At 36.3% G+C, this 25,442-nt stretch overlaps 1 protein-coding gene across 1 annotated transcript in view; it reads right to left on the reverse strand.

The window, feature by feature from the left end:
• Window positions 1-2,548: 2,548 nt before the first annotated feature.
• The window catches only part of LOC131428127 (RNA polymerase II-associated protein 1), a 58,583-nt gene continuing 35,689 nt past the window's right edge, over window positions 2,549-25,442 (reverse strand). The window contains exons 4-8 of the mRNA XM_058591810.1: window positions 4,890-5,130; window positions 4,660-4,808; window positions 3,826-4,492; window positions 2,829-3,389; window positions 2,549-2,760 (exon numbers count right to left, since the gene is read on the reverse strand). Coding sequence (XP_058447793.1) covers window positions 2,569-2,760; window positions 2,829-3,389; window positions 3,826-4,492; window positions 4,660-4,808; window positions 4,890-5,130 — 1,810 coding nt within the window. The 3' untranslated portion in view covers window positions 2,549-2,568. The remainder of the gene's footprint in view (window positions 2,761-2,828; window positions 3,390-3,825; window positions 4,493-4,659; window positions 4,809-4,889; window positions 5,131-25,442) is intronic.

Raw genomic sequence — 25,442 nt, forward strand, 5'->3', positions numbered from 1 at the left:
ATATTTGCCATTCCAATGCACCGGCGAACAATTAAATTTCTTCAAAGGCGATTTACAAAAACTTACAAGATATCGATCGAAATTTTTCGTAATAGGGGACTTAAATGCTAAGCATGTCCAGTGGAATTGTAGGCAAAATAACAGTAATGGTAAAATACTTCATAATCAACTCTCAGCTGGTTACTACTGGTTACAGTTCTTCATCCCAGTCATCCGACTTGTTTCTCTTCCGTGAAAAACCCGTCTACAATTGATCTGGTTCTAACAGATCAAAGTCACATTTGTAGTGAACCGACTACACATGCTGACTTTGACTCAGATCATCTTCCTGTAACATTCAGACTTTCCAACGAAGCTTTAATTAATCCAATTAGTTCTATATTCAACTTTCATAGAGCTAATTGGTTTGATTACAGATCTCACATTGAAAATCATGTGGATCATGAAACTATTTTAGAAAATTCTGCGGACATCGACACAGCAATTGACAATTTGAATCATTACATAATCGAAGCTAGAAATCTTTCAGTTCCCAAAGCTCCAACTAAATTAAATTCTCCTATCATCGATGACAATCTTCAACTGCTCATTCGGTTGAAGAATGTTCGTCGACGACAATATCAACGTTCTCGTGATCCTACTATGAAAAACATAGTTAAGGATTTACAAAAAGAAATTAAACATAGATTTACTCTTTTGCGAAATGAAAATTTCGCTAAAGAAGTTGAACAAATTAAACCATATTCTAAACCTGTCTAAGGTTCTTAAGAAACCTCAGAAACCAATTCCTGCTCTCAAGGAAGGAAATCAAATAGTTCTTACGAATGGGGAAAAAGCTCAAAAACTTGCTCTGCAGTTCGAGAGTGTCCACAGTGAAGTCTCACTGAAATATGATCATATTTCAACTCAAGTGTTATTATAAGATGAAATTATTGAGACGAATTTTGATGAAATTAAGTCAATTATTAGAAAACTTAAAAACATGAAGGCTCCTGGTAATGATGGAATTTTTAATATTGTTATTAAAAATCTTCCCGATGTTGCCTTGAGACTCCTGGTTAAAATTTTCAACAAGTGTTTTTCATTAGCTTACTTCCCAAAAAGATGGAAAACGCTAAAGTAATTCCTATCCTCAAACCTGATAAAAACCCAGCAGAAACATCAAGTTATCGATCAATTAGCTTACTTCAGACCCTGTCAGCTTGGAGTGAAATCAATCTTCAGTTCAGCAACGGCATCACATTCAACATATCATGTCAATTGTATGGGTGCGCAGTGCTACTATTTTCGCGCGTATGAATTTGACACTTCTCTCAACTACTTGTATGTACAGGATTCAATGTGGACTCGCCTGAGGGAACCATGCTCGCAAAAAAGGATGTTTCCAATGATTTGTTCGGGAAATGTGAGAGCTGGATATCTTGTTAATATGATGTCTTTGCTTACTTTCTTCTATCAGTAAACTTTTTGAAAATATTATCTTGTTGAGAATGATGTTTCATATAAATGAGAATTTATTCATCAACTTGTCAGAGTAACGAACATGATAAAAGCAAATAAATCTTCTGGGTTAAACACTGGAGTTGCTCTTCTAGACATAGAAAAAACATTCGACAGTGTTTGGCACAAACGCCTAAAAGCAAAAATGTCTGATTCCCAGTTTCCTATTTATTTGATCAAAATGATTCAAAATTATTCAATTGATCGTACTCTTCAGGTCAGCTATCAGAATTGTAAATCAGAATTGCTACCCGTACGAGCTGGTGTTCCGCAGGGTTCGAGCGTAGCTCCAATCTTGTATAATATTTTCACTTCTGATCTTCCAAATCTACCCGTTGGTTGTCAGAAATCGCTATTCTGTGACGACACAAGTCTGTTAGCCACAGGTAGAAATCTAAGAGTGATCTGCAGTCGCTTACAAAGAAGTTTATATATTTTCAGTGATTATCTGTCAAAATGGAAAATTAAACCAAATGCAGCAAAAACGCAATTAATTATCTTTCCTCATAAGCCAAAAGCTTCTTTTCTTAAACCAAACAATAATCACGGCTTTCATTGACCTGTAAACGCAAGCAGCTTAATGTGAAATATTTTATTTCCGGTACCATCCTGCCTGTCTGCTCAAATCAGAAACAAGAATTTATGAAAATAAAGGCGGATAAAGATGCAGTTAAATCCTTCTAAACTGGCAGGTTGTGCAAAGTACGAGGTTCACCTGAGGACAAAACGCCACTAAACCAAACAAAAAACAACAAATTGCTATCATCTTCTGCAGAATTGTTTTCTAAGTTGCACATTGTCTACTATTTTCGCGAGACAAACTGACCACATCTATTTTCACAAAAAATAGAAAAACATTAATTTAACACCGACGTAACAAGCAAAGGCACTAACGATGTTGATTTTGGGTCAGACAACTTTTGGATACGGTTCACCTCGCTCTTCGAGGAATCAATTTTATTTCACATTACTGTCAGCTCCTTACCATTGCGCTCACAGATAGAACCCGGACAATGACTGTCGGAAAAACAGATAAAACACACAAGGGTAGAACAAATTTGTTTGCTTTTATTTATCACCATCATCAAAATGTTTCATCCTGTCTACCTTAGCTCGATAAGCCTGCACATGATGGGCAGCAATCTGTGCTGGAATTGACCCCGGTCGGAGTAGATTCGAGTTCAACGCTTGGCTGTAATACTTTATCAATGTAATATCCGTCTCTGTCGGTTGTCTATACTCATCGATCGAACCAAAAAGCTAGAAGAAGGTAAGACAAAGAGTAATTGAATGATGTTGTATCTATGAGCAAAAGCATCCTTACGAACCTGTTGTTCGCTGCAGGTTATGAAACGTAGCACGGCAACGTGTTCTGACCACACAAGGTTACGCCACTGGATATCATACTTTTGCGCCAGTGGAACCATGACCAACGCACTGAAAGAAGCATGACCGTAGCTGGAACTCTGGAAAACATCCAAGACCAGCTGATACAGTCCGTGATAGCTTTTCCTTTCTTCGAGTCGGGTTTCAAAATCAAACTTTTTCCCGGCAACGCTCATCTCGGTCCGCAGAGCATCGATGCGGCGTGTGATAAGAGTGGAAATTTGATCGTCGAGAAACTTCGAGTCCGGTCCAAGAAAAGCTGTCATCTGGTACATCAGTTTCTCGGTGACCGTTGCCAACAGGATGAAGTTGTTTTCCACCAGTTCGGAAAACATCAGCGACGTTTTGATGATCTGCTCCTCGGTGAAATGTTCCAGTTGCGGTTTGCCTTGCTCGAGTTTTTCCAACAGGTAGTAGAGCAACGAGTAGGGCCAGGTGGGTTGCAGCAGTGACGTTCGCCATCCCACAACGCTGAAGCTGCGGTGCGAATCCGAGAGGTTAACCTGTGGAAAGCAGTAGCCAGTAATTCGATTAGGCAAAGTTGCAAATGAACGGGGACGGTGGATGCTGGGTATCCTAGGAAGATAGCATATCGAGTAGACCGGCAATCGTTTGCTTGTGTTGACGATATTTTTATTCAGTGGAGGTGCGCTGTTAAACTCTTTCGCGAGTGTTGGCTGAGTTGCTAATCTACTTGATATTACGTTTTCGAGTAGAAAGTTGTTAATTTGAGTTAAATCACAATCTGGGCAAATTGGATTTGTATGCTGTTAGTGACAACGAGACAAATATTGAACCTTGAACAGGAGTGCGTAATTATTTAATGAATTCACGAAAGTTGCTACCTGTCTGTAGCAACAATAACAACCATGGAATTCTGAAGAGCAACACTGATTGTTAATTTAGATTTTAGACTCAAAGAACTGCCAAAATACCTACCGCATTAGTAACCAGTGAATTAAGTTTCACTTTATAATTAAATTTCCACCGTTGCAGATCTTCCGCCACAATCTGTTCGCTCGAATAGGAATCGCTGGCGAAAATTATTTGATCAAATAGTTTGATAATTTCCGGATAAAACTCCTCACTAAGATACAGTAATACCTTAAAAGCCACCGACAACTGGAGTCGAACGTTTCCGACATCGGGGCTGCTGGCCATTTCGATATCATCGTCGCATCGTGAATCGGAGATCGTTTTCCCATGCGAACGGTTTTCGGCCAGGAGTGCCAACACGTCCAAAAGGTAATTTAACTCGGCTTTCAGAAACCAATTTGTTGTCGCCTTTCCACTACGGTGGGCCGCGGTAATCGATTTGGAACTCATGCCGGAGCTGGCCGTCACCGTGCCGGAAAGTTTAGACAGATAACTAAAGTGGTGCCTGTTGTGTATAAATAAATCCAACAGCTGTCGGTTGTGTTCCGCGTGCAGACGCAAGAAATCGAGCATGGCGTGAAGCAAAAACACTGGATACGACTTTGCCAGAATCAGCGTGGGTGCACTCGTCGGGTGATTTTCATTCACCAAAATTCCACCGAGATTCGGGAGGGGGGAATTTTTTGCGCTTCTATCTTCCACTGCTACAGGATTCAAGAGGTGTGAATTGCTGAGAACGAGAAAGATAACAATGAATGGCATCTGTTAAGCTTTGTCGCAAATTAGAGTTACGAAACTTTGAGCTTCACTTGCAGTAAATCGAGCGTAATATCTTAACACTTTCTGCTCGTTTGCTACAAATACCTATCCTTGATTAGTGGAGCGGAAGGAACCTACCTCAGTTCTTGCATCAGGCTATCAAATTTGTGACTTTTCATGTACGGCAGCAAATATCCATTGGCAAAATTGTGATAGCAGCTCACCGCCAGTGGTCGCACCTTGGCAGCCACATTCAGACAAACCCCCAACAGCAGTTTCTGGGAGAACTGCAACAGATAAAAGATTTTATTTGCATTCACTTGACCCAACAGCCGTTCAGAACTGAACCACTCCCCCTACCCACCTACCTCTTCAAGACCATGCTTCGTGGCTGCATTGAACCACTTGCAGAAACAGGCAAACAATCGGTCACAGTTCTGCGGGGTGAATCCTGCTGCAACTGCTGCGGCTGCTGCTTGCAAATAGTCACAGTCAATTAGTGCTAACAAGGATGCTGCGTGCTGACGGATGATGAACGGTCCTCCCTCGTCCATGCTGAGGTGTTGATAGTGCCATTCGATAAGGTAGAACAGCGCCGGCAAAAGATCCCTGCAAGGTATGAAGTATGAAATGGAAAAATGACATAATTTGAATTTGTAATTTAATGAAAAATGTATTTAGCGCTCTTAGAAGGAAAACGATCGCCGAGCCCGAACGCAATTTTAACGAAACAGTGCGAAAGGCTATTATTTTCCGACACAAATTAGCAATACGATGTTCTGTAATTTGAATAAACTGCTTCGCCACGTGAGTAAGCGCACGGTGCTGGACTGTTTCAAAACGCACCCGGCGTCTCCACGGAAAAGGAACTTCATACCTTATTCAATGTAAACCAATTAAAATGAAAATTCCGTTGTGTTTAGATTTCGGAAACATTTGGTGAATACTACAGTGCGAATAGATAATTGAATTTCGGGCAATCTAAGCTAATTTTACCTGGTTACTATGAAGAAACAGTATCATTTTAATTTTTCGGTAGCATTTTAAGATTTTGCTCAAAATACGCCGTGACTAGCTTTCAGGTGCGGAATTAATACCGGGTTGTTTGAGGTCATTTTCAATGCTAGAGGGACGAATAAAACTGTTGCTAAAAGCTGTAACTCAGCTTCATTTGCGAATCGATACGGTTTTGTAAGTAATATTTTATTAAGTATAAAATATAATACTTGACCAAGTCTATCCAGACCCGACTTCCGGTTCTGGTATTCCAGCGCGACAAGTGAAAAATTTTCAATTTCATGAGTAATTTTTCTCATGCGATGGCGAAACGAAAGGGCAAATTTTTATAAAAGCTTTCTGGTAAATTCATCTAGTTGGCAGATCTTGTTAGTTATTGGATATATAGACCTGCTTAGGGACTACCACAGGGTGCTCCATCTTTTATGTAGGTATGTACACATTGAATAACTTTGGGAAAAAACAACCGATTTCTATAAGTGATGTATTTTTATTCAGTTTGATTCCTTACATTTTTGTTGGACTAGTTTTTGAAAACAGTATCAATTAAGTGGCCAGCTTTATTAGCAATTCAAAATGACTCCTTTCTTCTACGTTTGTCATTACCTTTTCGAGCATCTCGGGTGTTACAGCGTCGATTTCAGCACAAATGCCAGCCTTGAGGCTGGTTGGCGGAAACCATGCTTTTCAGATAACCCCACAATAAGAAGTCCGGGGGGTTAAATCAATAGTATTGTCTGATGGTGCCTTTTTGCCGCGATATTTTTTCCAACATGCACGTTGAGTTAACATAATGGAACGATTGTTTTCGCTGTAAAGTGTCGCTATTTCAGCGCGTTGTTTCGATGTGAAGCAATCCATGGCATAAATTGTACCGAATTGACGTTGCCAAAACATATCTGATGCAATCGCTCGGTTGGTAAATGTGAAAATTAATCAGCGTTTACATATCGAAACCCGATCAACAGAGCATAACAGGATTCTATCAAAATTATATATGATCTTAATATTTATATCTCATTATGTTATAAATATGTTTCCAAATCAGAAGCAAACATATAGATTTTATTAAGGTTATAACAAGTTCAGATATTAAATTACGTGCCGTTATATTTCTGGTAAAACTATACTATAGAATTGAGAAAAAAGAGTTCAAACACTATTGTCGATCATGTTTTTGACTTTCAACCCGAAAAATGCTATGCATAAAAAAAGAGCAGTAACAAACATTTTTTCCAATTTCACAAACCTGAAGATGCTTTTGAAAACAGCAATTTAATATTTGATTTTGAAATGATGGCCTAAATTTTGAATTTGAGAACGTTCCTAAGTAATTCCTACTAAAATTGTGTAGGTTTTATTCAAATATTAATTTTAAATTGAATATAAATATGTTTCAAATAATTTTGCGCTTTTTATCTTACGAACAAAGAAAGTTAAGGCAAAGCTTTAAAACTCGACTAATAAATATCCGAAAAAGTGATATAGCATTCGACTCAGTTCATTGAATTCTGCAATGTTTCCTCAGATATAATTTTCACAAGCTTGGAGTCAAATGAATGCTTGAGTTCTTCAACAATTCACGGGAGTATTGACGGTCCTTCCATAAAATGATTAATCAGTCTTCAGGTTCTGAATCCCTGTCGTAAATTACTTCCGCTCAGTTGAGCGTGTATGATGTCAGCATCGTCATTGATATCATCGAGAATTTCGTAGCGTTGAAGAACTAGTCGAATTTACTAATCTCTTCAACTCTTCATCATATCGAGCAGTAAAGTATTTTATACCTATTTGAATTTCTTCTAAAGGGTGATTTTTTAAGAGCTTGAGAACTTTTTTAAACAATAAAACGCATAAAATTTGCAAAATCTCATCGGTTCTTTATTTTAAACGTTAGATTGGTACATGACATTTACTTTTTGAAGATAATTTCATTTAAATGTTGACCGCGGCTGCGTCTTAGGTGGTCCATTCGGAAAGTCCAATTTTGGGCAACTTTTTCGAGCATTTCGGCCGGAATAGCCCGAATTTCTTCGGAAATGTTGTCTTCCAAAGCTGGAATAGTTACTGGCTTATTTCTGTAGACTTTAGACTTGACGTAGCCCCACAAAAAATAGTCTAAAGGCGTCAAATCGCATGATCTTGGTGGCCAACTTACCGGTCCATTTCTTGAGATGAATTGTTCTCCGAAGTTTTCCCTCAAAATGGCCAAAGAATCGCGAGCTGTGTGGCATGTAGCGCCATCTTGTTGAAACCACATGTCAACCAAGTTCAGTTCTTCCATTTTTGGCAACAAAAAGTTTGTTAGCATCGAACGATAGCGATCGCCATTCACTGTAACGTTGCGTCCAACAGCATCTTTGAAAAAATACGGTCCAATGATTCCACCAGCGTACAAACCACACCAAACAGTGCATTTTTCGGGATGCATGGGCAGTTCTTGAACGGCTTCTGGTTGCTCTTCACTCCAAATGCGGCAATTTTGCTTATTTACGTAGCCATTCAACCAGAAATGAGCCTCATCGCTGAACAAAATTTGTCGATAAAAAAGCGGATTTTCCGAATGGACCACCTAAGACGCAGCCGCGGTCAACATTTAAATGAAATTATCTTCAAAAAGTAAATGTCATGTACCAATCTAACGTTTAAAATAAAGAACCGATGAGATTTTGCAAATTTTATGCGTTTTATTGTTTAAAAAAGTTCTCAAGCTCTTAAAAAATCACCCTTTATTAGTATTCTGATTTACGCCGATGAAATGAGTTGCTTCAGTATGACACATAGTAATGCCTTTTCTAATTTGATTCATATTCATCTTTATGAATTCTTCCCCTTTGATTCTGTTGCTGCGTGCATAGATCTTCATCCAATACAATCGGTTTAGTTGAAAATGACTATTAATATCGTTAGTGTTTACTACACATCGCACCTTCGGAATTGAAAACTTATTCTCAAGCTTTATTTGCAGTGAAAGTGTTCATGGGTAGTATTATCAGCACTTCTTCACTCTTAAATTGTACGTATTATCGTTATTTTGAACACGAATTCATTAAACAGAAATTATGAGCCATTTACAATAATTTGCTTATCGCACAATGTGTTTCCTGAGTGTTCTAATTTTAATTTGTCATCCAATGTGTTTTATCAAGTATGACTGAATCTTTCTCGTAACCTCAGGCTGGTTTTAAGATTTCCGTTTTTATTGTGAAAAAACAGTTACATTTTATAAAAAACAAAACAAACAAATAATCAAATTACGGTACGATTTTTTTAACACGGTACGTAACCCCCGTGTAAAAAGAGACCTTAGTGTACACTGATTTTTCACTGTCTTTCAAACGAATTTTTTTTCTTATCTAAATTTACGAAATTCGATTTAGCCATCTCCGAGAAAATTAAGTGCACACGCCAATCGACATACATACACGTACAGACTGAACTGAACGAGCGAACAGATTCGAATGTTATTTGAAAGTCGGCCCTCTTGGAAGCTAAAACTGAAAAACTATTATTCATTAGTTAATTATTTCCTCAGATTCTGTAAGGTAGTAAGAAATTTGTTTCACTGAATTTAATCATTTCCGTTCATTTATATCTATTCTTCAGCAAAAAAATCTTGCTCATTGTTCTAAAATAGCCCCTTTGTCACTCATATGCCGGTTGGAAGGAAATGATGAAAGAGGTGGAGAGCGATAAATTATTTTTGCATCGGTACGTGCTGGTACGGAAGAAGAAAACACCACCGCCTTTCGAACGAAGCACACAACGTGCTTTCTTCAGTCGGTGTTGAACAGTCGTTCGCACCGCACGCGTGTAGCTCTTGGCTCCTGGAATTTTTTTCTGGCTACCTAGAGTTTCATTGATTCAAGGCTTCAGTCTTTTTCAAGGCTACCTGAATCACTAACTAAGTGACTAAGTGATACAAAGAGTGATATTAGAGTGACTAAGTGATACAAAGAGTGATATTAGAGTGACTAAGAAATTAATCAGCCTTTTTTAAGGCTAGCTAGGAGTCTAATCGAAGACTAATTTAGCCTAGTTAATTTAATTTAAAATTTCATTAATTTCAAAAATGCCTGCGTCCAACCGGAAAGGCAACAAGCCTAAGGCTAAAAATAATTCAATACGGAATAAATCACAATCCGTTATTCAACATTTTTCTAATAACATTCACGATCTTATAGAATCTGAATGTAAAAATAAAAGACAACGGACGGATTTCCCTTCCGTTGATCCTATGCCGTCTAACAATATTTACGAGATTCTTCCTGAATCCGATTGTAGCGACATAGAAGAAAATTCTTCAAAAATTCCCAAAATGGACGCTTGTCGTTCTGGGAAGAAACATCAATCTATGCCACCAGTGACGGTGATGATTTCCGACTTCAAAGCATTCCGTACTGAGCTTTCTACTTTTCTCCCGGAAGTAAAAGTCTCATTTCAAATCGGACGAAGAGGAGAATGTCGAGTCTTGGTGGATGGATTGGAAGATTACGAACGTCTTATTCGATATTTGTCCGAAAAACTTCATAAATTTTATTCATATGATATAAAATCAGACAGACCCTTCAAGGCTGTCTTGAAAGGATTATCAAATGATCAAAGTATTGATGAAATTAAAAATGAACTAAAAGAATTGCTTGGTTTTGCCCCTTCCCAAGTAATACTTATGAAAAAAAGAGCGAATGGTACTTCTAAACCACGCTCTGGAATTTCCCATGAACTTTACCTAATACACTTCAATCGAAGTGATGTAAACAATTTGAAAACTTTAGAAAAGGTACGTTTCATTTCCCACATTAAAATTCATTGGGAACATTATAAACGGCATAATCGTATTGCCAACTTAACGCAATGTCGTCGTTGCCAAGGCTTCGGTCATGGAACCAAAAATTGTCATATGGATATACGGTGTTTGAATTGTGGTAAATCGCATTCGAAAGACGTTTGTCCAATGAATGAAACCACTGATAAATTTTCATGTTCAAATTGCAATGGAAATCATAAATCCAATTATTTGAAATGTCCTGTCAGGGACAAAATTTTAAACGCTCGTTCGCTTAGACAACAAGTCAAATCAACGACCTTAAATTTACAGAATATACCTGAAAATTCTTCTAAGGCACCTGCCAATTCGTCTTCTAACGAAAACAATTTATTGACAGGTAGATCGACCTCGTCATCATCTTCTTCTAATGTCAGTTATGCTGGTATATTAGGTAGAAATCTATCTCCTATTTCTTCTAATGTAAATAATCAAAACACAGGACCGCCTTGCAGTTCTTCTTCTAACGAAAACAATTTATTAATAGGTAGACCGGCCAAATCATCTTCTTCTAATGGCAGTCTACCTACAAATATTCCTTCAATGCCATTCGCTTCTTTAAATGAAGTCGATTTAGGCGATATAACTGAAAATAAAATGATCTACCTACAAGATCAACTTTTTCAAATGATCATCCAAATGAATTCGACTTCATCACTTTTTGAAGCATTTCAAATCGGATGGAAATTTGCAAATAATATTATAATGAATTTAAAATTTAACAGTGATGTTAAATAATTATTTGAATATTTTAAATTGGAATGCTCGATCTTTGAAATCGAGTGAAGATGAATTTTATAATTTTCTCAAAGTTCACAAAATTCATATTGCCATTGTGACAGAAACTTTTCTTAAACCAAATGTAAAATTGAAAAGTAATCCACATTATGTGGTTCATCGATTTGACAGGTTTACTGGAATTGGTGGTGGAGTTGCCATTTTTATCCAACGGCAAATTAAACATCGAATTTTACCTTCTTTCAATACTAAAGTTATTGAAAGCTTGGGAATCGAAGTTGAAACCATTCATGGAATTTATTTCATCGCTGGAGCATATTTGCCATTCCAATGCACCGGCGAACAATTAAATTTCTTTAAAGGCGATTTGCAAAAACTTACAAGATATCGATCGAAATTTTTCGTAATAGGGGACTTAAATGCTAAGCATGTCCAGTGGAATTGTAGGCAAAATAACAGTAATGGTAAAATACTTCATAATCAACTCTCAGCTGGTTACTTTACAGTTCTTCATCCCAGTAATCCTACTTGTTTCTCTTCCGTGAAAAACCCGTCTACAATTGATCTGGTTCTAACAGATCAAAGTCACATTTGTAGTGAACCGATTACTCATGCTGATTTTGACTCAGATCATCTTCCTGTAACATTCAGACTTTCCAACGAAGCTATAATTAATCCAATTAGCTCTATTTTCAACTATCATAGAGCTAATTGGTTGGATTACAGATCTCACATTGAAAATCATGTGGATCATGAAACTATTTTAGAAAATTCTGCGGACATCGACACAGCAATTGATAATTTGAATCATTATATTATCGAAGCTAGAAATCTTTCAGTTCCCAAAGCTCAAACTAAATTAAATTCTCCTATCATCGATGACAATCTTCAACTGCTCATTCGGTTGAAGAATGTTCGTCGACGACAATATCAACGTTCTCGTGATCCTGCTATGAAAAACATAGTTAAGGATTTACAAAAAGAAATTAAACATAGATTTACTCTTTTGCGAAATGAAAATTTCGCTAAAGAAGTTGAACAAATTAAACCATATTCTAAACCTTTCTGGAAACTTTCTAAGGTTCTTAAGAAACCTCAGAAACCAATTCCTGCTCTCAAGGAAGGAAATCAAATACTTCTTACAAATGGTGAAAAAGCTCAAAAGCTAGCTCAGCAGTTCGAGAGTGTCCACAATTTTAATTTAAACGTTGTGAGTCCTATTGAAAATGAAGTCTCACTGAAGTATGATCATATTTCAACCCAAGTGTTATCACACGATGACATTTTTGAGACGAATTTTGATGAAATTAAATCAATTATTAGGAAACTCAAAAACATGAAGGCTCCTGGTAATGATGGAATTTTTAATATTCTTATTAAAAATCTTCCCGATGTTGCCTTGAGACTCCTGGTTAAAATTTTCAACAAGTGTTTTTCATTAGCTTACTTCCCAAAAAGATGGAAAAACGCTAAAGTAATTCCTATCCTAAAACCTGATAAAAACCCAGCAGAAACATCAAGTTATCGCCCAATTAGCTTACTTTCTTCTATCAGTAAACTTTTTGAAAAAATTATCTTGTTAAGAATGATGACTCATATAAATGAGAATTCAATTTTTTTACCAGAGCAGTTTGGATTTCGTCATGAACATTCAACTACTCATCAACTTGTCAGAGTAACGAACATGATAAAATCAAATAAATCTTCTGGGTTATCCACTGGAGTTGCTCTTCTAGACATAGAAAAAGCATTCGACAGTGTTTGGCACAAAGGTTTAATAGCAAAAATGTCTGATTTCCAGTTTCCTATTTATTTGATCAAAATGATTCAAAATTATTTAACTGATCGTACTCTTCAGGTTAGCTATCAGAATTGTAAATCTGAATTGCTACCCGTACGAGCCGGTGTTCCGCAGGGTTCGAGTGTAGCTCCAATCTTGTATAATATTTTCACTTCTGATCTTCCAAATCTACCCGTTGGTTGTCAGAAATCGCTATTCTGTGACGACACAAGTCTGTTAGCCACAGGTAGAAATCTAAGAGTGATCTGCAGTCGCCTACAAAGAAGTTTAAATATTTTCAGTGATTATCTGTCAAAATGGAAAATTAAACCAAATGCAGCAAAAACGCAATTAATTATCTTTCCTCACAAGCCAAGAGCTTCTTTTCTTAAACCAAACAATAATCACATTCTCAAATTGAATGGCTTGGAATTGACATGGTCTGATCAAGCTAAATACTTAGGTTTAACGTATGACAAAAAGCTCACTTTCAAGGATCACATTGAAGGAATCCAGGCAAAGTGTAATAAATATATTAAATGTTTATATCCTCTTATAAACAGAAATTCTAAGCTCTGTCTAAAAAACAAATTGTTAATTTATAAACAAATTTTCAGACCAGCCATGCTTTATGCGGTACCAATTTGGTCAAGCTGTTGTTCCACCAGGAAGAAAACGCTTCAAAGGATTCAGAATAAAATTCTGAAAATGATTCTGAAGCGTCCTCCCTGGTTTAGTACAAATGAGTTACACAGACTCACAAATATAGAACCATTAGATGTAATGTCACATAATATTATAAGCAAATTCCGACAAAAATCGATGCAATCTTCAATTGAATCGATTCGCTCTCTGTATTAGTTAGTAAGTTAGTATATAAGTTCCTTTTCCCCATTACACAATACAAGTAGGTTTAGAATTTTCCCTACACAAAAATCTCAGAATTGCGGAAGCAAATGATGTCTTCATGGTAATAACCAAATCATATATATATATAACAGGGCTGAAAAGTCACCACTTGTGGCTGAACACCCAATTTAAATCTTAATAATTTAATTTTAACTCATATTCCAATAAATAGTTATTTAAAAAAAAATAAAAAAAAAAACGTGCTTTCTTCAATTTCGTATAGCGTGCAGTGTTGCTACATTCAAATCTATATTTTTCAGAAATCTGTCAATCTGTAATCTGTATATGAAAATGATCAATAATTGAATTACTAGAAAAGTTAACATAGATAAACCGTCACTAGCAGATGGTTGGTATAATGTTTACCATCCTTTATATTCTCTTTTAATTAATTTGTACCCACTTGTTTTTTTTTTCATAAATATCGTGGCATCCACAATACGTAGTACTTTAAACCTAATATATTTCGAATATCATATTAGTATGTTGGTATTCATTAGTTACTCTAAACACTGTTTATATCAAGCGATTTGCTATTATAAATTACATTAAATAAAATAAATTTAATTTGTACATTATCTTATAAGTATTTCAGATTTATTTGTATCAGTTCATCACTTTTATTCATATAATATAGCTGGTTATTGGTTGTACTCATGGAAGAGAAAACAGTCTAACATAAAATAAAATTTAAATTGAAACTCCAATTGACTTAATGAAATGATAAAGAAGTTTCATGTAAGGAAGATCACGACAAGCAAGAATGTCGCGAACTGGGACATTGGTTAGTCTACCTTGAGTACGCAAGGAATTTATAAATTGAGATCTGACATCACGATACTCCACGCATGTGGAAACGACATGATCAATATCGCGATAACCTTCGCCACAAGCACAATGATTAGTCTCGGAGAGCCCAATTCGAAGGAGATGTGCATCTAACGTGTAGTGATTGGACATGAGTCTGGACATCACACGAATGAAGTCACTACACACATCCAGCTCCCAGAACCATGCCTTTGTCGATATATTAGAAATAATTGAGTGCATCCACCGACCCAGATCATCTTTATCCCAAGAAGCTTACCAGCTGGCAAGTTTTCTTTGGCGAGATGCGCTATAGAATTCGTTGAAAGCAATCGGTCTCTCATAAATTTCATCCTCAATAGCACCACGTTTGGCTAAAATATGGGCTCTTTCATTGCAACAGAGTTTGAGCAAAAAGCTTCAATTGCGCTTAGACTATCTGTGAAGAGGAAATAATGATTTCGAGATAATGTGACACTTACACTCAAGCTACAATGAACTGCTGCTAACTCTGCTATATAATCAGATGCAGGTTCTTGAAGCCGAAACATTAGTGTTCAATATACCAAACCCAGTAGTCTCTTCAATTCGTGATCCGTCCGTGTAAAATATTTTCTGAGAGTCAATATGCCTGAACTTACTTGTAAATATTTTTGGGATTTCCATCGAGCGTAGGTGTTCCGGGATTCAACGCACTTCGCGCTGCATGGATGTGTCAAAAAATAAAGTTGAGTCAGGGACATTTAGGAGGCTGTCACGGATAGGAATATATCTTGAAGGGTCGATTTCCTGTGACATATGGTTAAAATATACTGAAGCTCAACTAGCCTTTCAAAGTTATTAATAACCAGGGGATTCAGTACCTCACATCTTATGAGCAGTCGCGATGAAAGCTCCCAAAAACGAGCTCTTCCATGCTCCTGCCAGAACTTCAAGACTCATTGTATGTGTCGAATGCATGCAGCCTAAGACAATTCGCAAACAACGATACTAAATTCGCTCCAGTATGATAATATGAGAGTTTGCAGCGGAACGAAAGCAAACGCATCCATATTCCATAACTGAAAGTATCGTTGTCTGGTACAATTTTATTAGATCTTCCGGATGATCTCCAATATCCTGAACGGCTTTTGAATGGCGATAACTTTCACTTGCCTCCAGTCAGGTGGAATAATATTTTGCTCAAGAAACTTGTTGAACAATTCCAACAAACGTCTTTTTGCAAGGTCGGGCAGATTCTTCACCAAGTTTAATTCTGTCTAACCCAGGAGCGTTATTGTTACAAGACATGAGTGCTATTGAAAATCCCATCATTGAAAAGGGGCTATCAATGGAACCATTATTAGCAGAAGACTCCATAATAATGCTATGCGTTGGAACAGAATCTGGACTAACTTTCCTCGCAAAATCAAACATCCATTGATTCGAGTATTCTTCACTCTCATTTCCTACGTTACGATTCCTCATTCGTCTGGCCGTATTCCAAAGAGTGCTCATTGAGGTTTCTCTTGACAAACCTTCGACAATGTGTCTCCAACAGCTACATTTCCTGGCCCGAAGTATGCTTTTGTACTTGGTACCAAAGCAATGCAAATATCTTTTCCTTTAATGTTTATTTGACAAGCAACAACTTCTGTACTAGAAGTCGAACGAATGTTTAATCTATAAAAGGAATAACTTTTCTTAATTCCTAAAAGCACTCCACCATACGAAGAGTCTCTATCGAGACGTATAATTTTAAAGTCATTAAAATTTAAAGCTATATAAGCCATGTTTCGCACAAAGCAAATACATCACATTTTTGACTATGCAACAAAACTTTAAATGAATCAAGTTTTGGCATGATGCTTCGACAATTCCACTGCAGGACAGTGATTGAGTCATTTGCGGCGGATGATAAATTATCCATCGAATGATACAAAATCTGAGAGAACTGGCCATTGAGCTGATAACGGTTTAAAAAAAGTTCTAGCTATTGGAAGGAATGCCGTTATGATGGTCTTTAGAGGTACAGAAATATTGAATGCTGCGAAAATCCATTCTACAATTTCTGAAAACTTCAGTAATCCTAATGGTGACTGTGAAACGGTGCCCACTGGATTATTGTATCTTCTTGTGCTAGTTCCTGGCTTGGTTTGTGAATTTGACAATCCAGGAGGCACAGTTTTTGGTTTAAAATTTGGCTTTTTAGGTTTAACACGGGGATCTTTTTTGAAGGTGTAATTTTTGGTGCCTTTTTTGGCAATTTGTGGTTTGGTAATCTCCTCTTAACAGACCCTTGAGGAGTGACAAACGAGGTATCTTCACTATTTCCGTCAGAGTCAGATTCCTCTGGCTCCGCAAGATTTGAAAAACCGTTTTCGGTTTCCAAAGGGGAGACATGTATGACCGTTTTAAGCATTTCTGCATATGTGAGCTTAGACCGTGCTTTCAAAGAAAGCTTCATTTTGTCTTTATGTAACTTAAATGCAGCGCATACTGAAAAATCATCATGAGAACTCTCCCCACAATAAACACATTTTTCAATATCTTTTTCGCAAAGATTATCCTTATGAGGCCCTTGACATTTTATACATTTAGATTTATTACTTCAATAAGTAGCTGTATGTTCGAATTTTTTACAGTTCGTGCAATTCATAACATGCGGTACGAAAAGCCGAACAGGAAGACGAATTTTATCGATATAGACATGGCTAGGCAACGCGGATTCGGCAAATGTTACTCGAAACGAATCTGAGGGACGATAAGACTTAATTCCATCATCAATAGATGCTGAGTACAATAATTGCTTGCACTCGAGTATCTTAACTCCCTCAAGCATTGAGTTTTAAAAATGACCAATTCCATTTTTAAGTAAATCATCGGCTGTCAGACTTGCTCCCATGACAACACCGTCAATTTCCATCCCTTCGATGGAATATAAACTCTATATTCAACAGCAAATAATTTACAGGCTACAATTTTGTTCGCCTGTTTCAAATCGATAACAACAACTCGAATTTTATCTCTAATAATTTTAGAGATTTCTACAACTTCTGAAAAATTTGATGTCAATACCTTTCTAATTTGCATCAAATTTATTACCTTTTCTTTTTTTCGAAAATAGACTATCCATAGTCCAGTGGTCAATGTTTAGCCCTTGGAGTATTTAAGATCTTACTAGTATCCGGAATCGGATTCGGATGATCATCCATTGCATTAACTGTTTTTTTTTGTAAATTAATAATATCAAAATAAAAACTTATGTATAGTAAAAATTTCAGTTATAAGAGAAATAAAAAAATTAAATTAAATTAAATATATTTTGTTACTGTTGTCTCTGTTCCTCTATCGTAAAGAAAGACGTGAAGCTCACCCAACGATTTCCAATTGGCAGTCTTTTGGTATCGTTTTCTGCTATCTCAGTTGCTCTGCCGTCGTTGTGGTCACCACTGAACTTGGTGACTTGGTGTGCTGCCTGTACCTGACCCCAGGTACAGTGCTATTGTTCTTGGTGGCTGTTTTTTTTATCAATAAGGGTTTTTGGGCTATCGAAGGGTACTTCTGATAGAACTTCATGAAAGTATCAATTCTCGAAATCAGGCGTCAATTTAATGTACAAACACGTATTGGTTTTTACCCAAATAAAATTTGGAAAAAAGTTTTTTGACAGAATCTTCTAGTGATATTTTTGAAAATATAAATAATATGATAAATTCATCACTGCACCACTAGGAGGATTTAAAAAGGTTTTTTTTACAATGTGCTTCTATATTTTTTTAAATTTTGCTCGATTTTAACACGATACCAATTCTCTATATAAAACTGAATCGGATATTCGGTAACTGCTTTAAACGTCACATCTAATTATAAAGCTTACTTGCACAGGAGCAGTAGTGATAGCGAGTTAAAAGAGCACCGTCTTAAAAGTATACATAGCAATGCAAACTCTTGGCGGAATGTTGACCATCTGCTTTGACAGGCTTCTCGGTGGAATTTCAGTACACTCAATGCACGGATTAATGCTGTTGACACACACACATCACTCTTCTGGGCAACATTCATAGACAGGATTCAGTGGCATGAGCCGCAAGGATATGTGCAATCTATCATAACCTCATGCAACTGATTTGATCTGAAGCATCATATTCTCTAGCAATTAAAGCTTCCGACTGAGTTACGCACCAAATAACTCAATTAAACTGAACATTTGACCACAAATGAAACATTGCAGTTGCAATAAATAGCAAACGAGAAGAAGAGCAACCGCTTTCGGATAATTTAATATGCAAAAGGGAAAACTCCATCAGATTCTTGAGCCTTCTTCCATTCAGAAATATTTACTGTCTGGATAACAGATTTGATTTAAATAAATACAATGCATAACATATAGGTTCTTCGGCACATGGACAGAAACTGATGTTCTGTCATTGCTAGAAATACGTAGAACAATTATTTTCCCATTGCTTAATCAATTAGCTGCAAAGTCAGCAGCAGATGTTGTAATAATTTCAAATGATTTAACCCCTTGGATACCAGTCTCCACCACATGTTAACAATTATGCAAATGTGCAACGTCATTATTATAATCCCCATTGTCAGCATTCAGTAGTGGAAAATTGGTGGAAAATCGATACCCTTGCAACAGTCAGCTACGTAACGGGTGTTGCATCACTAACGGTAAGCTACTCTAAACACCCATCCGTTAGGTGGATAATATCCCTAATTAAGGGTGAAAATTCACTCTTTGTTAGATTTCGCCTACGGCCGACCCCATCATGATTCAATTACATTAGAGATCGCTTCGACTACTCTACTGTTGTTTAGAATATCGGCCGAAGCCCATAATTTTGTAGCATTTCAAGAACACCGCTAATTGAATGATTGATTAATACAGTAAACAATGGTACGATTGGTTGCACACGCTGGCCCTAGAGCGTCGGAAAAATAAATATTGATTTTAAGAACAGAATTCCGTCAAGAAGAGATACGGTTGAGTTGCTGTTTTATCAGACCCAAAAACAAGAACATTGTCAGTTCGAAAAATGTTATACGATTTAAATAATCGATTAGGTTTATCATATATTTCTACCGATTCTACTATCATTACTATCTCTTGTGACAAAGGTGATCAATTATTTGTGACAAAGGTGATCGTACTATACTTTAATGTCAATTGGTTCACCAATCAAGTTTTCGTCCATTAAATCGTGTTGTGTGTTCTTGTTCGTTTTTTATTTTTATTTTCATTTTCGGTACGGGGTTTTAGCGCCTTTTTCGATTGTAGCAGAAGTGTAATTTTTTTTAAAAAAAGTGTGAATGTATTTTTGCATGCCTTTTCTTAAAATTACAGCTACTCGAAAACTGCTAATGGTACCAAAAAGTAACGAAAAATATGAGGAAATCAATTGAGTACTCATACACTACACACACTGAAATAAAACGATGAATTCTTTTCCCAGAATCGACAAGTTGAGCAATGAGTGTTCTAATCATTGATCTGTATCAAACAACTCAAGCATTGCAAATTAGTTCAAACGGTTTCACCTGTGACTTCTTCGTTTTTAAAAATGTGCTTAATCCACCTAGCAATGAGATTAGACCATTTTTTATTAATCCGCATTTTTCATTTTTCTATAAATATAAAAAATAGGTATAGCATTCGCCCAAACATTGAAAAACTTTTCCGAGGCCCGAAGGTCCAAGTGTCATATACCAATCGATTCAGCTCGACAAACTGAGCAAATGTCTGTGTTGGTATGTGTGTGCATAATTAAGAGGGGTGTCACAAAGATGGCAGTATTGAATTTTGGATTTTTGTTGTTTGGATCTGATGATTACGTTTTTGGTTTTGTATCTTATTACTGAATAGTTTCTAAGTTATATAAAATTTTATGTAAAAAACGTGCTTAATCCACCTAGCAGTGAGATGATACCTTTTTTTATCAATCCGCATGTGTTTTTTGCATGAATATTCTTCGGTGTTTTAGTTCTCATGACATTATCTTAATGACCGTCGTTTTAAGACGCAGTTTGAGATTTCAGTCATTCCGACATTACCGTGTCATGTCGAAACTGCATATCGGATCGAATTTAAACGTGTTACAATCGATTGCACATTCCATGAGATGTCGAAGTAATTTCCACTTTAGAGTTTAGGGTAATTTAAAGTACTTCCAGAGCCGGTATTCAGGAACCAGCATAACCCAAACCGATTCGTATGGCCATATGACGAAACAATTGCAATATTTTTGAGTCCAACTTTAAAGCTTCTCGGGATTGTCATTTTCGCTTTGAATTTTAAAAATTCATCATCCTACAATTCCAGAATAGGAAGTCAGAATTGGATAAAATTGGATAAAATTTAATTTGAACTTTTATTTCTGAAATTCGATTTGGCTTTTTTTGAGAAAACGATTGAGCTTTGAGAAAACGATTCGATACTGGAACCGGAATTCGAAATTCGGTGTAGCCGAAATCAGATAAATTCACCTGAATAGCTGTATAGTTTACATTTGTTTCAAAATGTTTGAAAATCAATATATACATTTTTGAGGAATCGTAGTGCGAATTAAATTTTTAGGTGCCATCCGAAACAAAAACTGAATACAACCAAAAATGAAATAAGTTCATTTGGTTATCGACTATCCAAATCTGCTAACCCGATAAACCTGATTAATTTATGTGAAATAGACATTTTCACACTAATCACTCTGTATCTCCGAAACCGGAAGTTGGATCTGACTGAAAAACAAGATGTTTTTTTAGAATCATAAAACTTTTCATTTGAATCTTAGATCGGTTCAGCCATCTACGAGACAAATGAGTTACACAGTTTTAATTTTGTTTCGCATATCATCCTGTAGTTCCGGAACCAGAAGTCGGACCCAAACATAATTCAGGAACCTTGTTTGGGAGCATTCGAGTTTTCATATGAATCTGTGTTTGTAGAAAACGGTTTAGGTTGAGTCTCCGAGAAAATTGAGTGAAATTATATGTCACACACGCATTTGCTCATCTCGACGAACTGATTCGAAAGGTATATGGGTGTTATGTTTTTCCAGTATATATTGCTATAATTAGTTTAAAACTATATAATTATGGAATTGCTTTCAACTCGAAAATGCTGCCATCTTTGCCATCATCTGGTTTACATATGTCATATTCGAACGATTATGTTGCCAAAAACGAACCGTGCTAAAATCGGTCCAAGGCAAAATGTCTTGTAAAAGGATGCTGTACACAGTCTTTTTGGTACTTAGAAACAATTGTATGTAACAGTATAAAAAATCGTGTTTCACGTTGCTCCCAAGCATTGCTTTGTCATACAGCGCTCAAAATTCCTACTGGAATAGGGGGAAAAGTCACTTACACAAAAATATCGATATTTCCGTTAAAAGTAGACGGATTTTAACAATCTATGGCTTGTTGGATAGCTATTACTGTTTGCAAGGTCAAGTGTGACAGATACTGTCAAAAAACTAAAAATTTTGACATAAAACTTCGAATCACTCAAAAAGTAAGCATCCGATCTCAAACCCATTCAATAGCGTGCTGGGTGACGGGGAGACCTTTCATTTGTGACTAGTTTGATCAAAATCGGTCCAGCCATCTCTGAGATCTAGACCTCTTAGTTGACAACACACATACAGACACACACACACACTACGGACATTTGTTCAGTTCGTCGAGCTGAATCGATTGGTATATGACATTCGGCCTCGGATATTTTTTCTAAAGTTTGAGCGAATTCTATACCTATTTTTTATATATATAAAAAAAGGTGAAAATACAATTTTTAACATATCTGTCGCAAATAACCTTGAAAATTAAATATGATTTCAAATTTAGATACCTTGTCGTAATACCGTATTCCGTGTTGTCGATCTCAGATAGTTGGGATTTTGAACGAAGTAAGATGAAGTGACACTTCGAATCAAAATTAGACACAATTTCCAATACAATCATTTCTGGGTGCTTGAGATATTGAATACAGTACTCTTCAGCATGGTATTTTGGCTCGAATTATTTTTAGCACGATCACTTTTTGGCAACATAATTGTTCTACTGTGACGTGTTAAACCTTATATTGGAAATTCTGACCTTTACATTTTTATAACTAAAAAGATTGTAACTGTCTTGAGCTACAACCACAGAAAAAGCAAATTTTTTATATCACTCAAATACAATGGAGTATTCGCATTCTATTAGTTTTTAGAATCTCTATTTATTCGATTAAATCAGGATGGTACCGAACAGAAAATAATGAGCCATTTTGTCCACAGCAAAATATGCACAAATTCATTACAAGCTGCTTGCGCATGCTGGTCAATGACAGCCGAACGATCTTTTCATATCGCATTGCCGTAACCAATACGTGGTACTCTGAGCTCGAGCACTTTGCCTTGTGCACCGAAATTGCGTGTATTTACACACATCTCGTATACATCCAACCTAAAATTTCAAGTGTCTCTTGTCACACTGTTAATGTCTTTTCCGTGCACATGAGTTACTACACAGATTCAAGAAGAGAGGGAATTACTCAGCTTAGCTCTGAAATTTATTGTTCTCTTTGTCACATTTGGCTCTGTGAGAACTTATATGCACACCTTCAGTAGCTTATGCTTATGGTAGTTGAAAACAAATTGCTGTCTCCAGGGATGTCAGGTTCACAGATTGATCTGAGTTTCACAGATTCGGAATATGCTGCACAGATTTAAAAAATGATACAGATATTTACAGATTTGTGAAATCAATCGCAGACTGACTAAGAGCCCCTAAAAGTAAAAAATTGCTAAGGAAATCAAAGTGTCCTACAGAACGTTTAAAAGTTACGGAACCGTTTTTTTTTCGCTCATACTGATTTTTAGTTCAGACACAGAATTTAAAAAAATTCCTGACATCTTTGGCTGTGACAGATTTGCTCGACGTGCAGCGCGCGGTTTTCTTCTATTGTATCTTTAATGAAGAAAATAACCGGAAACGGTTTGTTTGCGCTTCTTTTTTGATTTTAATCAATAAATCTTCCATATGGTTGAAAAATAAACCAATTGCTTCATTCTGTTTAAAATTGCAACTTAAGAAAAGCGAAAATCTTAGTCTAAAACTTTTCCGTTTTTCGGAAAACTGCTCGAGAAAATTTTTTGCCTTTTTCTATAGAGAGGTATTAGAATTGCTGGAAAAACTGACTTTTGAACGGAGCCTCGGAGACCCATAGTGTTATATACCATTCGGCTCAGTTGACGAGATCGGAAAATGTCTGTGTGTGTATGTGTGTGTGTGCACTTTTCGAAGATATTTGAACGCACTCAATTTTCTCGGAGATGGCTGAACCGATTTTAACAAACTTGGGCTCGTTTGAAAGCTACTGTCGGGCCATTGATCAAGTTCGAAAATCAAATGGTTGTGACTTTTGGTTCCAGATATATGATGGTATATGTGACGTAACCGACAAAACACGTTGATTTTTACCGCTCTTATATATAGGGGTGCCAAAATTTTGGGATATGTTATAAACCTCTATTTTCGTTAAGCTCTAGTGCTCAAAACTTTAAGCACCGCGAAAAAAGCCTTCATGCAAAATTTGAGCTAAATCGGACATGTGTAAGGGGTGCTGCCCGGTGGTAAAGGTTTGACAATTTTCGATCTTGAAAAAGCACCATAGGGGGGAGTATGTTACATGAAATTTCCAAAATCAAAAATTTTTTTGATGCCGAAACTCTTAAAACTGCATGAAACATCGAAATTTAGTGTCATCTCAAAAAAACATTTATTTAAAAAATCAACTTTCTGGGGCTTAGAAAAATTTTGATATTTTTTCTAAGTCCCAAAAAATCGATTTTTTCAAAAAAAATTTTTTTCGAGATGACACTAAATCTCGACGTTTCATGCCATTCTAAGCCTTTTGGCATCAAAAATTCTAAGCTTTTTGGCATCAAAAATAGATTTACGTACTTTCTATAAGAAAAACGGAAAATAGGAACCTTTAATTTAACACGCAAAAGGCAATGGATATGGAATGTTGTCGTAAAACTATTTATTTATTTTGGAAAACTGCTTTTGTAACAGAAATATTTAGTTTTGTTTATCTTGTGTTGCGCAATTTAATACAAACGCATTGAAGCAGTGTTGCTAACCTTTTTGTTAGGGGATTAAAATCTACATTCATAAAATATATGCAATTTTGGTTGGAGAAAAACTGATATTTCATCCAAAAAGTTTATTGCTAAAAAAGATTGTTTGAAACTCAATCGCTTTAATAAACTGGTTGCACTGCATGTATGAATACATAGATCTATGACATGAGCCAAATAAAATGTACGTAATACACAAATTACAAATTAATTACAAGTTAACTTGGTTTACTCTTGATCCTTAAGGAAAGTTTTTACGTTTGTTGTTTTACCACTTTAAACGATGTTATCAAATTTTTAACACACTGTAACCCATCATTCCGGAACCGGAAGTCGGATCCTAATGGAATTCAGTAATTCCATATGGAACCAAAACTTCCTTTCGTTTGAACCTAAGTTTGTGAAAATCGGTCAAACCATCGCTGGAAAAAGTGAATAAGTAATTTGAACTACGAATTTTTACTCTAACCATCCTGTAATTAGGGAAAGTCGGATCAAAATATAATTCATGAATTTTCTATGGGATCATAAGACGTTTAATTTAAATCTGATTTTGTAAAAATCGATAAGGTCAACTCCGAGAATGAACTGCGATCATTTACCAATCATCATCATCATCTCAATCTCGATTCTGGAAGCCGCACAAGCCCAAACCAAACGATTTCTTGGTCCATCGACCAACAGAAGGCCTCCAAACCCTTGGTGGGACAAAGAGTGCTCAGATGCTAAGCAC

The sequence above is a fragment of the Malaya genurostris genome, chromosome 2, assembly GCF_030247185.1.
Source record: "Malaya genurostris strain Urasoe2022 chromosome 2, Malgen_1.1, whole genome shotgun sequence".
Taxonomy (NCBI): domain Eukaryota; kingdom Metazoa; phylum Arthropoda; class Insecta; order Diptera; family Culicidae; genus Malaya; species Malaya genurostris.